General features: G+C 37.7%; 1 protein-coding gene and 1 pseudogene across 1 annotated transcript; both read right to left on the bottom strand.

Moving 5' to 3' along the window:
• Positions 1 to 857: 857 nt before the first annotated feature.
• Positions 858 to 1,601, bottom strand: LOC103962088 (SKP1-like protein 1A). Its single transcript, XM_009374752.3, has one exon. It carries the CDS (start codon positions 1,374 to 1,376, stop codon positions 891 to 893), a length of 486 nt encoding a protein of 161 aa, XP_009373027.2. The 5' UTR covers positions 1,377 to 1,601; the 3' UTR covers positions 858 to 890.
• Positions 1,602 to 2,845: 1,244 nt separating this feature from the next.
• On the bottom strand, positions 2,846 to 11,546 carry LOC103962087 (annotated as a pseudogene).
• Between the last annotated feature and the right edge of the window lie 4,997 nt (positions 11,547 to 16,543).

Raw genomic sequence — 16,543 nt, 5'->3', positions numbered from 1 at the left:
AATTAATTCCCAAATGTAAGTGCAAATAGAAAATTCAATACTTTCTTCCACCTTATGATTTGGATACATGCTTAAAAGTTGAAATATGATTCTGATATATAATTATGTGTCCTTTTGATGGGCTTTAAGCAATGTAACAGCATATGACTGTTGCTACATTATTAGAAGAGAGAAGGTTCCAAACCCATCTGAACACCAAGACAAAAGCTATTGTGATTTACAATCTGAACCGAAAGATAATGGTTTATAAGCTAACTAGCTAAGCGTCCGTTTAATAATAATTTCATTTTTGATTTTGTGTTGGAGATAGAGATACATTGAAGTAACGATTTATAAGAGCAGTGGAGAAAGAATGGTAGGAGACGTTAAAAAAAATGTATAAGGAAAGGTATACAAAACTAAAATCCCAAAACATATTTATGTTGTTTTCACTTTGAAGATTTTATTTTTATTTACTTTTAACGCAGCCCGACTCTAAAGAGAAACTGCAAAAGTTGAAATAGTGGCCTCTAAAATAGAGGAACTAGGAACTGTAGCTCTCTCTAGAGGCTAGGGTTTCGTCACGATACAAATAACAATGACTTGGTTTTACTTGCACGTCAAAGAATTTATCTTTAGTGGCCAAAACATGAATCAAAGTTATCCTTTTCCTCCCACAAACAAGCTTCTTTGATTCGTTCTGATTACATGTTATGGCACACCCGTACAAAAAGTATAATAGAATTGAGAAAAGCTTGCGAGAGGACCATGACTAAATATATTCAATATCTTAAGAAAATCATAAAAACAATTTATACCACTGACAGTCTCACAGTAAGCTTAACCCTATCCAATTACATAGAACGAACTAATTAAACATGATGAAATTAATGTCGTTAAATAATCATAATTCACTCGAAAGCCCACTGTTTCTCCCTACGAATCTTTTCTTCTTCCTCTGGAGTGAAATCGTTCTTGATGTTGAAGGTCGTGCGAATCTGTTCAGGTGTCTTCCCCTTGATCATGTCCGCCACAGTCTGACACGTCAGGTCAAGCAGGCCCTTGATGTCGAGATAGTTTGCCGCCATTATTAGGTCATAAAGAGTGTTCTGGTCGATCTTCATGAACTCGGCGTCCCACTCCTTGACATTTTTCTCGCCATCAGCAGCAGTAGCCCCCTCATCTTCACGATGCTTCCTGCAGTACTCGATGACCTTTGCAAGGATGGCGCTCGTCACGTTTGGCAAAGGAATGGCATTGCCGGCGCATCCGTCCTCCACCATGTGTTTGATGGTCTGCGACTCCATAGCCACCGCCTCTTCCACCTCGAACATCTCGTCGTCGGAGCTTTTTAGGGTTATCTTCTTCTTCAAATCCGCTGATGATGATGAGGCCATTGTCTTGCTCTTTCAAAAGTTATTAAGTTTGAGAAAACGTGGGAGATTAATTCAATTCGCTTTGAGGGTTGACTGAATGCTTTGTGTTTCAAAGGGTGTGAGATATTGGGGATTTTATACTACTAAGTCCCTGTCTAGATCACAGATCTTTTATCTTGTTCGTGTAGGAACAGGAGAGCAATTCCTTTTTGTTTCCGGATTAGTTTAGTAAATTTAAAAAAATATTCTCATATTCCGTATAGGAGAAGTATTTTTCTGGGTTTGTTTTTTTCGGTGGCTTCTTTTTCTGTCCGTGTGAGCAGTGGCGATCCAAAAATTTATCTATGACTGTGGGCAACGTGTAAAACATCCTGAATTTTTTGAAACAAAAAATACCTTTACAAATTAAACCATACTATTATGATTCATACTTTATGGAAGAAACAAGGCTACAAGCTTAATAATTTGCCACAACAATTTTTCGTGCTAGTAGCTGCGGAGTTGTAGGAAACTGATAACAGAAGCGGAGCTGTGGGCATCATCAAAGCATGAATCGATGGTTTCGAACCAGTAAGCGCAATTGTGGCTGCAGAAGAGTCATTTGAGTGTGGCTTCTTTTATACAATCACTATACTTTTTATCGCCAGTTGGCATGTTTAACAATCATTAACAATAAAACTAAAGCATAAATTTTATCAAACAAAAAAAAAAAATGAAAGCATAAACCCTCCCATTTAACCCTTCAATTGGTGATTAGGACAATCACAAATCAAGCATATTTTGAGTACATAATAGCTTATTTTTCTCAACTTTTTCATGTAAAATCTTATATAGTGTGAAATTTATACCATCACGTGATGGTATTACTTTATTTATATTCCGTCGTCTACACGTATTATAATTTATAACACATAAATAGTAAAATCATGCATTTGTGTGGCTTGTAACATACATACATTTCTCCTTCAACATGTATATACAACCTTCTTGTTTTATAAAAATTTATTTTCTTGTGTGACCAGTGGATAACATTACTAATTAATCAAACATGTAAATGTTGTAAAAGGAGAAAAACTTGTGTAGGGCTCAACTTGCCGCTAAATTTTGTTGGGAAAAAAAATCTTATCACTTGAATATGAAATATTTGTGGCCGTTTAACAATAATTTCTTTTTCAATTTCTAGTTTTCACCGTTTTTTCCTTTGAGATGTGAGAAAACTATATGAGGGAATAGAGGAATAAATAAGGGTGGTGGGAGAAAGGCAAAAAAAATCAAAGACGAATGAATGAAAACATAATCGTGAATGTGAAAATAATTAAAATAGTTTTTGGTTTTAGTAGAATGAGTCTTTGTTTTTTCACTTTTGTCAGATCACTCTCTTTCATTTCAGATTGTAACTCACACCAGCTTTTATCTAGCTGTTCTGCTGGGTTTAGATTCAAATAACGTGATTCAAGTTTCAACTTTAAGTATGTATCCAAAAGATAAGGTTGAAGGAAGTATTGAATCTTCTATTTGCTGATACATTTGGGAGTTTATTCAAAACAACAATAATTAACAGTGCTCTGTCATGGTTCGGCAGTTGTGGAATCATCTACAGGATGATAGAATCTGTTGAAAAACCAAATAGAATCGGCTTTTACTGCATATCCATCTTGATTACGGTGCCAACTATAGTAGGCATGTGTTCGATTCTTGATGTCGAAAGTAGCATGACCAAAACTGGCCTCTCTATAAGCTGAGTAATCTGGCTGTGGTTCGGTCATACTCCGCAACAAAAGAAAAAGTTCGTAGATTATTCATGCAGTGTTAACAAACAGAAAGACGATGAGTCATGAAACACCGATATATCAAGCATACTGATATACTTACTTGGTCGCCAAGCCTTCAATATTTCCTCCATCACCAATGGTATAATGTACACAGGTGCAGATTGATCTTTCACGGGTTTGCAAATGCCATTGACGATGTTGTATGCAACATTGGATACACGTTCCTGTGTTGTACAGAAATCAGTTATCAAGTACTGACATATTGAACCATCACTGTGAATGGAGGATGGTAAAAAGAGAGTATCAGCGAGGGATATTTCTGCAGTTTACTTGTCGTTAAATGGAATTCCTATATTTTATCAATGATTAAAATGTTTGATAAAGCTTCTCGTTTCATTGAATTTAGAACTTTCTCGTTCTAACTAAAAATAGTGACAAATTTTTTAGGTATAATGTCCAGTTCTATGCAGATATCACCACGTCAAATAACTGAGAAACTAAACTCTTTAATAGATACGGACGTGTATATCAAGAATTTACAGATCGTTCATATGCATGGACATGACCAGCAAATACCACATCAACTTTGTACTTCACAAACCATGGCTCATACATCACTCTTATTGGAAGAACAAGCCGTCCTACCTTGTCTCCTAGCCGTCCTACCTTGTCTCCTACCTTGTCCAAGCCGTCCTACCTTGTCCAAGCTACACACTTGTATCCCTTAAGTGTTTCATGTATATAGATCCTTGTAATCTTGTAGAGAAATACGATGAGTAAAAGCATTCTCTTCCATATTTTCCACATGGTATCGGAGCTGGAACCTTAACCGGCCTGACTCTATTGTTGTCCCTTCTCTTCTTCTGCACATTCGTTTCAATAATGGCAGAAGATAATCTTTTTGGCTCAGAAGCTGAAAGCTTCACAGCTCCTCACCCTAGTTTTCCAGAAGCTGAAGTCAACCCAAACCAACGTTTGTGTTCTGTGTTGTTAAATGAGTTTAACTATCTTCCATGGTCCAGATCAATATCTCTTGCCCTTGGAGGAAGATCCAAACTTGGATTCTTCAATGGAAGTATTGAAGCACCTGACATCGCATCGCCGGAGTATGAAGCATGGCTGTGCAAAGACCAGCTGGTCATGTCGTGGCTCCTCAACTCCATGGATCCTAAGCTGTCTGAAATTTTCAGTTTTTCAGAATCCTCTAGTGCTCTTTGGAAGGCAGTCAAGGACATGTATGGAAATCAAAACAATGCTGCTCGAGTGTTCCAGCTTAAGAGGAATCTGGCAAGTCTTCAACAAGGTGATAAATCCTTTGTTCATCATCTCGGTTGCATGAAAAACATGTGGAACGAACTAGATATGTATCGACCACACACTATCGATGCTGCCGTACTGTTAAAAAGGTCCGAGAAAGACAAAATCTTTCATTTGCTTGCAAGTTTGGGTTTTGAATATGAAGATCTTAGAAGCCATATTCTAATGAATCCCGAACTTCCATCATTTGCAAGTGTTTGCACTACTATCCAGCGAGAAGAAGTACACAGAAAAGTCATGAATGTTGATGTAAAACCTAGTGTGTCTGAGGCTAGAGCTTTTGTGACAAATCACAAGTCATTTGGAGATAAAGTATACAAGGGAAAAATGCCAGATCTGAAGTGTCTACATTGTAATAATGTTGGACATCTAATAGATCGATGTTGGATATTGCACCCTGAGTTGAAGCCAAGGTTTGAGAACAAGCCTTTAAGAGATCATAAGGGCTCACACGCTAGACCACATACAAACAAGTACCATGCTGCTGCTGCTACATCCATCGGTGGGTCGATGAACTTTACAGCCAATCCGGCTGACTTGTTGAATGAGTTCTCAACCTACCTTCAAACCAGAAAAGGAAGCACAGGTGAAAGGTCGACTGGGGAAAGTCAAACTGCTCTTCTTGGACAGTTTGCAGGGTTCTTAGCTGAATCTGGTCATGTACCTCAAGGAGACATTCCAGGTATCATGTGTGCTCTTTCAACTGCTCTAAATGTTAGTCACTCTCATGATTTTTGGATTATAGACTCAGGTGCCACAGATCACATGACAAATCAATATTCAAAGCTATACGATTTTGAAAGCTACACTAAACCATCACTAGTTTCTGTAGCAAATGGTAGAGGTGTGCCAGTTCTAGGTAGAGGGAAAGTTAAACTGATCTCAGAAACTGTTGAGTCTACAGCATTATATGTTCCACCTTTTCCTTTTCAATTATTGTCCGTAGGAAGGATTACAAACTCTCTAAACTATCGTGCAATTTTTTCCCCCCACAATGTTGTTTTTCAGGATCTAGCCACCAAGAAGCTGATTGGTGAAGGTCGCTACCTAAATGGGCTGTACTATTTTTCAGAGGACCTCAATGTTCCAAAGGGGTTCCAAGTCAGCTCAAACCTAGAACATCGGTTGTGGCATCAACGCCTAGCCCATCCCTCAGAATCTGTGTTGTCTACGTTGTTCCCTAGTTTATGCAAATCCTCCCTTGTATGTGAAATTTTTCATTTGTCAAAATCTACTAGACTCCTATTCAATTCTTCCATGTCTAGGACTAGCAAGTTTTTTGAGATGGTGCACTCCGATGTTTGGGGACCTGCACCTCTAGAGTCTTTTGATGGTTATAGGTACTACGTTATCTTTGTTGATGATTTCTCAAGAGCCACTTGGTTGTACCTCCTAAAATTCAAAAGTGAAGTTATGGATGCTTTCAAGGACTTTCATAATCTTGTCATGAACCATTTTTCGTCCCAAATCCACATACTAAGGTCTGATAATGGCACTGAATATACATCTAAAAATATGACTAACTATTTGAGCACCCATGGAATTATACATTAAACAAGTTGTGTAGGTACTCCTCAGCAAAATGGAATTGCCGAAAGGAAGAATAGGGACCTACTTGAAAAAACCAGGGCGCTAATGTTGCAAATGAATGTGCCTAAGAGGTTTTGGTCTCAAGGAGTTCTTGCAGCCACCTACCTTATCAACAGACTGCCTAGTCGTGTTCTGGATACAAAATCACCATATGAGGTTATGCAAAACAAAAAAGTTATACAAAATCACCATATGAGGTTATGCAAAACAAAAAAGTTAATCTTTCCCATCTGAGAATCTTTGGATGTACCTGTTATGTTCATATTCAATCCCATCACCGAGACAAGCTTGATCCCAAAGTTGTCAAATGTGTTTTCATGGGATACTCCTCCACCCAAAAAGGGTACAAATGCTACAATCCGTGCTCCAGGAAGATGTTTGTCTCAAGAGATGTACGGTTTGATGAAAACCAACCATATTTCAACAAATCATCAGATCAAAATCGTCAGGGGGAGCACTTCCTAGATCTCTTCCCATTGCCAAATCCAGTCGAATCAAGTGACTGTGTCCATTCACTACCTCACAACCGGGACTCTCATGCAACCCTTAATGACAACCTGCTTATTGGAGACGACACTGAAGCCTCAGAAGCACAAGTAGTTCCCCATGACCATAACACAACATCTATACAAGATAGTGGAGCTGAACCTATTGTGATCCCAGCTCAACCCCGCAGGAATCCGACTCGAGATCGACATCCACCATCAAGGCTGCAAGACTATGAAACTTACCATGCAAGGTACCCTATTCACAAGTTTGTAAATTACTCCAAAGTCTCTCACTCTTATGCAGCCTTCCTCAGTAAACTGTCCTATGAAAGTGAACCAAGGAACTTTCAAGACGCCAATCGTCAAGTTGTGTGGAGGCTAGCCATGGAAGAAGAACTCAAAGCCTTGAATGAAAATAAAACCTGGAGTGTAGTTCAACTTCCCAAAGGCAAGAAGGTGGTAGGCAGTCGGTGGGTCTATAAAATCAAGTTTAATTCTGATGGCTCAATTGAACGATACAAGGCAAGATTGGTGGCTCGCGGTTTTACTCAAACTTTTGGAGTGGACTATAAGGAGACATTTGCTCCCGTGGCTAAGATGAGCACAATAAGGGTTTTGTTATCTGTTGCAGTGAACCATGAATGGCCATTGTACCAAATGGATGTAAAAAATGCTTTTTTACATGGAGACCTCGAAGAGGAAGTCTACATGCAACTACCCCCGGGTCATCCACAAGCACAGAATTCAGGTATGGCTTGCAAGCTTCATAAGTCAATCTATGGCTTGAAACAATCTCCTCGTGCCTGGTATGCCAAACTGAGCTCGGTACTTGAAAATTTTGGGTTCAAGAGAAGTCATGCTGATTCCTCCCTGTTTGTTCGAATAGGATCAGTTGGCAAATTAGTTGTACTAATCTATGTTGATGATATCATCATCACAGGTGATAACATTGATGAGATTCACACTCTTAAACATTCTCTTCATCAACAATTTGCCATTAAAGACTTAGGAGTTTTAAAATACTTCCTTGGGATTGAACTGGCCACTTCCCCCAAGGGACTTTTTTTTAGTCAAAGGAAATATGTGATTGACTTACTTCAAGAAGTGAAGATGATGGATTGCAAACCAACTCGTACTCCTCTTGATAGCAAATTGAAGTTGGACTTGACAGGAGAACCTCTCAGTGATATCAGTTACTACCAACGATTGGTGGGTAAGCTTATATATCTCACCATCACCAGACCGGATATAACTTACGCCATCAGTCTTGTAAGCCAATTCATGCATGCACCCACTGAAGCTCATTTAAATGTTGATAAAAGAATTCTCAGATACCTCAAAGGCTCTATTGGTCGGGGAATCGTCATGAAAAACAATGGTCATACTCAAATCATTGCCTACACCGATGCTGACTGGGCAGGGAATGCTATTGATAGAAAATCCACTACTGGCTACTGCACGTTGGTTGGAGGAAACCTCGTGACATGGAAGAGCAAAAAACAAAATGTAATTGCTCGCTCAAGTGCTGAAGCTGAGTATAGAGCCATGGCTTCCACTGCATGTGAACTCATTTGGCTCAAGGGCCTTCTCTCGGACCTGGGGTTCTCAATCAACACACCTATGTCTCTTTTCTGTGACAATCAAGCAGCTATGCATATTGCCTCCAATCCGGTGTTCCATGAACGCACCAAACACATTGAAATTGACTGTCACTACGTTCGGGAACAAGTCCAGTCCAAGGTAATTCAAACCACATTCACTCGAAGCCAAGATCAACTTGCTGATATTTTCACGAAGTCTCTTGCTTCTCCTCAGTTTCAAAGTCTGCTCTCCAAGCTTGGATCAATTAACCTCCTTGATCCAGCTTGAGGGGGAGTATTGGAAGAACAAGCCGTCCTACCTTGTCTCCTAGCCGTCCTACCTTGTCTCCTACCTTGTCCAAGCCGGCCGTCCTACCTTGTCTCCTAGCCGTCCTACCTTGTCTCCTACCTTGTCCAAGCCGTCCTACCTTGTCCAAGCCGTCCTACCTTGTCCAAGCTACACACTTGTATCCCTTAAGTGTTTCATGTATATAGATCCTTGTAATCTTGTAGAGAAATATGATGAGTAAAAGCATTCTCTTCCATATTTTCCACAACTCTCATGGTTTCTCCTTCCATATAGTGATAGTTGTAGCTGTTATACCACGGGGAATGCATTAAAACAATCAACCATGGTGTCTCGCTCCTATTAACCTTCGGTAGTTCTTCCTGGAGCCATGTGTACTGAGGGGTGTATGTACCTTAAGAAAAAAGAATGGTGTTAAAATGAAATTGTTCTAGTAATCAATTTAACATAGACTTCATACAGGTGGCCTCTCTAGTTTTATGGAGATCATCTACTTAGTGTAAAGGATAGTTTTAGGAGCATAATTCTGTCGTTTGAAAATACAGTCACTACAATATATCACTACGTTATAAAAACCATGAGTACTGGCATTCAAAACAATTTACGCGGTGTCCTTTGTAGAGATGAATTAACGTACATACAACATGGTGCAAAAGAAGAGTGATATGACTTCATCTGTTTATCTCATTACGACAATTATAAAAATTATACAGATGCCATAGTTATTCATGTGACATTCAGAGAATTTTTTTTGTAACTGCTAAGCTTTTTTTATTCCGCTACATATGTGCATAAGCCTTGTGCGTCCTGAATAAATTAAGCGAAAAACCTATGTGTATGCCTATCCTTACCATATGCGGAATAAGAAGACAAGACTATAATGTATGACGAAGCTCTCTTGATTGAATACCAAAAGGGGGAAGTACTCCCAGATGATTCATATGGGACATGATACCGGTGACTGTAAGGCTTAAAAGGTTTGGTTTCACCCTGCAACAGAAGTGCAAATCTTCTTCAGAAAATTACTTCATGCGATGACATTTTTGGGAGTAGGAAATTTATAAAACATGAGCAGCAAAGGATCATTATACTAAATGATAAACTTGAAAAAGCAGATGATCTTATCTAAGCGATCGAGAAATGACAAATAAAATTGTAAGATCAATTCTAATGCATTATGAGAGGCTTACAATTTCTGGGGCAAAATCGATTTCATGATTCCCTGCTGTCCATATCCAAGGTTGATAAGCAACACTTCTCTCGACGAATCTTCCCCAAGTATCCCACCTGACATTGTCATGATTTGGGTAGTGATCTGCATAAGAGAGGTCCCCAACAAACAGTAGTGCTTGTCCTTTCTGCGGGTTTAATTCGTAATGAGTAAGTGTCTTATTTGAGTCATAGGTCTGTCCCAGATCCCCTGCAAATGATATTAGATGTAAGCAAATACACCAGAGCCCAGCAATTTACATCACGAAACACTAACAGTTGAGTCTCGTCATTATTCAGTTCCCAAGTTAAGGCAAACTCTTCCAATTGACGGAGTTGCACATATACCAGAGTACAAGTTTCATAAGAAACAGAATTATAATTTGGTTTCCCATCTTTCGAGATGAATAGAAGAGGCACATTGCAACAACCTCAAACTAGTATGCATGAAATTTTCTTTGGATCCCAATTCCACAAGTTGAGCCAAATCTAAGTAGCTACATCACTTTAGGATGCATCCTATTCTGATACAAAACACTCACCTATGAGTCTAAATGTGTAAGTGGCGTCCGGACCAACTTCAGGAGAAGTAATAAACCAGAACTTCCGCTCAGTGTGGCCAATTCCAACCACATAGTAGTATTTGGTATTGAACTGCACACAATATATATATATATATATATATATATATATATATATATAATCGTATCACAATACAATTTGCAAAGTAGACTTATCCTACCTTCCTCAAATCAACCGGCAAATTCCAAAACCCGATTACATCTCATTCAGTCCGCTGCCTATAAATTTGAACTAAAAAACATACGGGTACATGAATTGACCTTTAAATTTCTGACAGTGGTGTGGTGAATATAACCAGAAGTGTAGTTATAGAAATTATAGGTTGTAGTTTTGCCCTTGGCCTTCTTTTTTCTTGCTATTTGCACTCCAGTAAAGCACCATACTGGAACCGGGTTCATCCACAGTAACCCATGACACAATCACTGCTGCTCCCCAGCTGGTCTCCTTGTGTTATATGAACCTTAAATGAAAAGGACACACACTTGTCATACAACTAATTAATCAGTTGAGGAAACACTTAAAAAACTCGGTCCACAGAAATGAGCCCTCACTCGTAGTGAAATAGCAGCAATAACAGTGGCATCAAGAGATATAGAAACATGAGCGAAACGGTAATCACACACTTTTTTTTTTCTCTCCCTACACAATTCTCTTTATGTCTATTTCCTAGTCGTCAAATTAAATTAATCAAACAAAACAGACAAGTTTAAAAAAAAAGAGTTTTAACGAAAAACCTACGATATTGTTTACTTTAACGAAAAATCACATTTTTACACTAAAAAGTCAATCCTGGTACTATTCACTTTACCTTTTATTTTGTCCTTATCGTTAAAACTCAAAATTTTCAAACCCTTTTCATTAGTTTTCCTTTAAAAAAAAGGTGTGTAATTATCATGTCTTAAGATAATAAGGTTTACGTAAATAAACAATGTATAAATTAATGAAAAATACAAATTAAACAAGAAAAGCAAAAGTAAATAACTACAATTAACAAAAGTATCATAATTTTAGGCAGGTCTTCTAAATTGGGCTACCATTCACTAAAAGTACATAATTTGAGAGAGAGAGAGAGAGAGAGAGAGATCATACTTGTTGAGGTGCATTAAAGCCAGCAGGGACCTTGAAGACATCACTATCAAGTGGCATGTCCACAGTTTTCTCAACCCTTCTCACAAAACTACTTGTTTTGCCTCCATTGCACACCACTCCCAAGCTCAAGACCAAACGCAGCACTACAACAATTGCTGCTGCTGTCCTTGAAGAAGCTAAACCCAGCACACTCATCTTGTTCAGATTATGCAGAGGACCCTCAAACCCCACAAACCCAGATGTACCCTTATAATCTTAGACCATCTCCAATGGTGACCTAAAACCTAAAAATATTTAGCCCAGAAAATTTAGGTTTTAGCCCAGAAACAGTTTTTCTACTCCAACCATTCTGGCTTAAAATTTTAGTCCCAGATTATCAAAGAATGAATTAAGGCTATTTTTTTTTTAAATTAACTTTTTTTAAAAAAAAAAATTATGTAGACTATCCTAAATTAATTTTATGAACATTTTAACCTAAAAATATTTAAATTCTGATAAATTTTGAAAAATCACTAAATCAATACATGAAAATCAAGATAAACCACATAAACTTAATACCAACGACATTTAATAAACCACATAAACTTAAAAAATAAAAAAGACAATTAATAAACCACATAAACTTAAAAGATAAAAAAAAACAATTAATAAACTACATAAACTTAATATAATCGAAAACTCATAGACTACGTAAACTTAATAATGATATTCACCATCTTGACTTGGTGATGGACTTGGGTGATAGTCTTGAGATGAATCATCATCTTGAAATATACTCCTTGTGGCATTACTTCGTAAAATTTCCTTTTGCTTACCACGTAAGTATCTCTTCCTCTCTGGAGTGTATTTGTCGAGGTCCTCCATTATCAAATTAGTTTTGTACCTTTCTTGCGCATTTGGGCCGATTCTTCTTGCCGACGGCACTGGATTTCGTTCATTATTGCCATTTCGCTAGCAAATTGTGCACGTGTCAGATCTTAGGACTTCCCTTTTCTCTTTGCTTCCTTTTGCTTATCTCTACCCGGGGCCCTTGCAAAAGAAGAAGTTGGGGTCATTTGTTCGACACCTTCATTGTCGGTAAAATTCACACCTTCATTGACATCATTTGGGGGTGGGGCTTCATTATGAAATAATCTTCCACATTGTTGGTTCGCATCGGTTCCTCACCTCGGACAATCCTTGAGGATGTTCCAAGCATGATGCAACTTAAAAGCTTGATTTTTTGGTGTAGTTCTTGTCTTGTAAATTGCCATTGCTTTGTCACCCTATGCAACAAATACATAAAAACAATTAGTTGCAAAATACTATTATGTACATGACAACTAAAATATCAACAAATAAACTCACAATTTCTGAGGCGCCCCTTCCACTAGACATGTCAATCATGGCTCTCTCCAAGCTTCCTTTCCACAAAGTGCACGCTTTGTTAATAATCTTCCACCAATCATAAACACCACCAACTTCTCTTCGACCAGCGTTGGAGTTTTCATGGAACTTATCAACGATTTTACCCCATAAAACCTTTCTATTTTGATTGGTGCTTTCCGCACCATCTTCGCTAATCGAAATCCATGCCAAACATAAAGCAATATCTTTGTCAAAGGTCCAATTACGACCTCTAACATGCTCTTTTGCCATCTTGAAAATTCTGGAAATGAGAATAAATGGTATAAAGAAAAATTGGAAGAATTGTAGGAGAAAAGTGAGTTTTGTGTGGATGTTTGAACAAATACATAGGTATTTATAGAGTTTTTGGTTGAATTTTAAGTTAAATAATTTTTTAAAATTATTCTAGCCGTTGGATTTAAATTTGGACCATTAGATCTTTTTTTTTTACCGTTATATTTAATTATATTTAATCTAAACCGTTGGATTCAATAAATACATAAATATAAAACTAAAAAGAAAAAAAAAATTGAACCTGGACCGTTGGATTAACCAACGGCCCAGTTAAATGTCACCGTTGGATATAAAAAGTAGCCGTTGGGCTGCTTTTTGGAATGATTGCTGAGGGAACACCCCCACGTGGGCTTGTCGGCTGGGCTGAAATGCCTGGTGCGTGCGGCGCGTGGGCGAGTCGCGGAAAGGGAACTGGGCTTCACAGCCCGTGTTTCACTCACAACAGGTAGGCCCCATAATGACTTTTGGCCTAAAAACGGGCCGGTATTTGGCCTTCTCTTAAGTTTTGGGTTTTAGGTTTTATTTAGCACATGGGTTGGAGTGGGTTTTTTTTGTTGGGGGGGGGGGGGAAGAGGAATTTTAGGTTATAAGCCATTGTTGGAGATGGTCTTATGACCACCATTTGATCTAATATACAGTAAAATAATAATTTATTAAACGAAAAAATAATATCATAAAATGAGGGGAGTATCCATAGCTCTATGCGGATAATAGAGATTGCAGGTCAACTGTTAAAGCTTAAGGCCAGTTGGGTATTGCCTGGATTTCACCTCTAGCAATTGCGTGTTCTTCCGGGAATTGATGGAAAGCAATTTTCTGGGGAAAATAAAAATGGGATAAAGTTGACTTGGGAGAGAGAAACGTTGTTTGGCTTCACAAACGAGTTCTTTATCATTGTTGAACAGGTACAGAAATAAATCTATAGACATGTTAGTCATGTACACACTACAGTCAGTACACTAGCTATTGGATCTTGACTGACGAATTTGGCGGATAGATCTGAACTACTTAAATATCATGTAAACCATATATCTCGTACCAAAATTAAAAATTAAACTTCGAGCACACTACAGTCGCGTTCATTAGTTAGATGCTTTGACTTCTTTAACACTTTCTTCCGGTTCCAAATGCAGGCACAATTATGTTGTGATTAAAGCCCATGTACTCCTCTAGCATCCAACTTCAGATCCCTCCCATCACAATTGAGAGTATATTCACGTGCATAACTGTTCTCTTAAGGTCCTCATTTGAAGATCTTTTTTTATGAGTCATCAGTTTAATATTATGGTAAATTACGCTATCAACTTAAATAATCTATGTTATACTGAAATACAATACTTCTACGAAATGATTAAATTAAAAACGAATTCTCGCATGAAACCTTCGGTCTTCTTCCCCTACCGTCCCTCCCCTCCTTCACATCCCTTTTCTCTCTCCATCTTGTCTCGAGATTGATCACTCCCCTCCTCTCCTCTCCTCTCCTCTTGAGTTTTTTGTTTTTTCTTTTGCGTATGAAAAAAGGAGAGAGACCTATTTCAAGATTTTCACTATAGATAATTTCATATGAAAAAATGGTTCACGCGTTCAAAGAAAAAGGGGATCCCAATTTTCTAAAACCACACAACCTCAGTTTTTGGTGTTTTGTAACTAACTGGATTTGATATTATTGATAAAAATATGATGAAATTGGATGTGTAAAGTTGCTAGGTTACGCAATTGGATTTGCTGGGTTTAGATATTTGATGAGGAGACTAGCTTTTGCAGATGGAAGAGATTCGACATGACATAAAACATTCTTCTCTCTTCTTATTTTTTATTTTTTTTATTTTTGTTTATCAATTAGTTTTTTATTTCTATGTAACAAGAATTATTTAAGTTGTTAGCTTAATCTACCTTAAAATTAATTTGAGGGCTCGTATAAAAAAGGACTTCACAGGTTTTCAAAATGAGGACTTTAGGAGAACACCTCTCTGATTTTGAAAGCCTAGTGAACCATAACTTTTTACAAATCAAACAGATGAGAGATAGAGCTTTCATTACCCCTGAAGCTCATCCTTGTGTTCACATGGTTGTCACCCAAGTGGAGGCCTTCAAGTTCACTCCAAGCTACTTCAATGCTTACTCAGTGTAATGAAACTATTTAACCACACACAATTAAACTATTTAATTGCTTAGCCATATCTTTGACATTTCTTCACATTCATCCTTACTCAGTGTACGATCCATTAGGTTCCAATTAGTGAGGCAGTAGGCATGAACTGAGACTAACCTTCAATTTTGGAGATTAGTGTTTGCTAATCTTTAGGGCTTCCACAAATTATGAGTTGCACTTAGCAGTATGTCATGGCTATGCCAGTTAAGTAGAAGTTGTTGAAGAACCTATCCATTTACAACTACAATGCAATTCGGTCATTCTCTAATTCAATACTCTTGACCACATTATTTAACTGATATATAGTTTGTTTCATGTCTACTATCTAATGTGATACTTCTTTATATGATTCTATCGAAAGTGATTTCAAACATACTTCCTCAATCTCATTCAAATGTTTTGGGCAATGGATCCTGAATCATATCTCGAAAAATCACATCTCATAATATTTTCCTTCCACCATGGAAGGTTAGAGATTCCTTGTTGTACCTTCACATGTCTACAAGACTAGGTAGCTCAACCCCAAAAAGGTCGTGGGCATCCTCAATGGAATGCATTTAACATAGTCAAAATCAAGAACCTAAGCACTAGACTATGTCTTCGGTCAGATGAATACTTTGCATTATTGCAACTTATGAGCTCTTACATGATATGTATGTTAGAATTCTCTGTTGATCGTTGTTCAGTGTACCCAATACCCTTTCAAACACCTATGTGTTTGTCTTAGTGTCTAATATTTGATGACTTGCGATTAGTCATACTCCCGTTTGAGTTAACATAACACATACTAGCCTTAAAAGGATTGTCATTGCCTGATTGACAATCCGTAGGCTAGGAACTTTTTAGGAATGAACAAGTGAAAGGTCTTGTTCATCTAACTTAATTAGATCACTTCTCTCTTAGGTTGATTACATTCTTTGGATTTTGTTATTAATTAAACACATGATACAATACATAGTGATTAACAATAAACTTTGCCCTTCCACTAAACAAATAAGAGTTTGACATGATAAGTATTTCATAAGATATTACATCAAATGACTGGCTTTAAGGACATACTTCCAACGGGTTCTACTTGATGTCGCCAAATCCTCCCCTCGACTCTCTCTAAATAACCTTACACATTGAGACTATTCAATCAACTTTTCCAAATTTTCAGATAAACCTAAAACTCATGGAAATAACCTCATCCTCCAGTACTTTTAAATCAATCAAATCGAAAGCCATATGTATCATTCCTTGCTCAGTACAGTATGTGAAGCAAAAAATAATCCTAAAAATCTTGGAAACGACATGTGGACTTTATCCCGAAGAAAAAAGATTTCCCTCATTAAATTGGCAGAGCAAAAAAAATATTCCTACGCGTAGTTCAGCATCCCTGGAAGTTCCAGCAGCAGACTATGATTACTCAAAGCTCCCATG

The sequence above is a fragment of a genome, unplaced genomic scaffold (genome assembly GCF_019419815.1).
Source record: "Pyrus x bretschneideri cultivar Hongxiangsu unplaced genomic scaffold, Pyrus_bretschneideri_v1 Contig16, whole genome shotgun sequence".
In the NCBI taxonomy this organism is placed as follows: Eukaryota; Viridiplantae; Streptophyta; class Magnoliopsida; order Rosales; family Rosaceae; genus Pyrus; species Pyrus x bretschneideri.
Note: the sequence above shows the minus strand (reverse complement) of the source record. Positions and strands in the feature narration are given on the sequence as shown.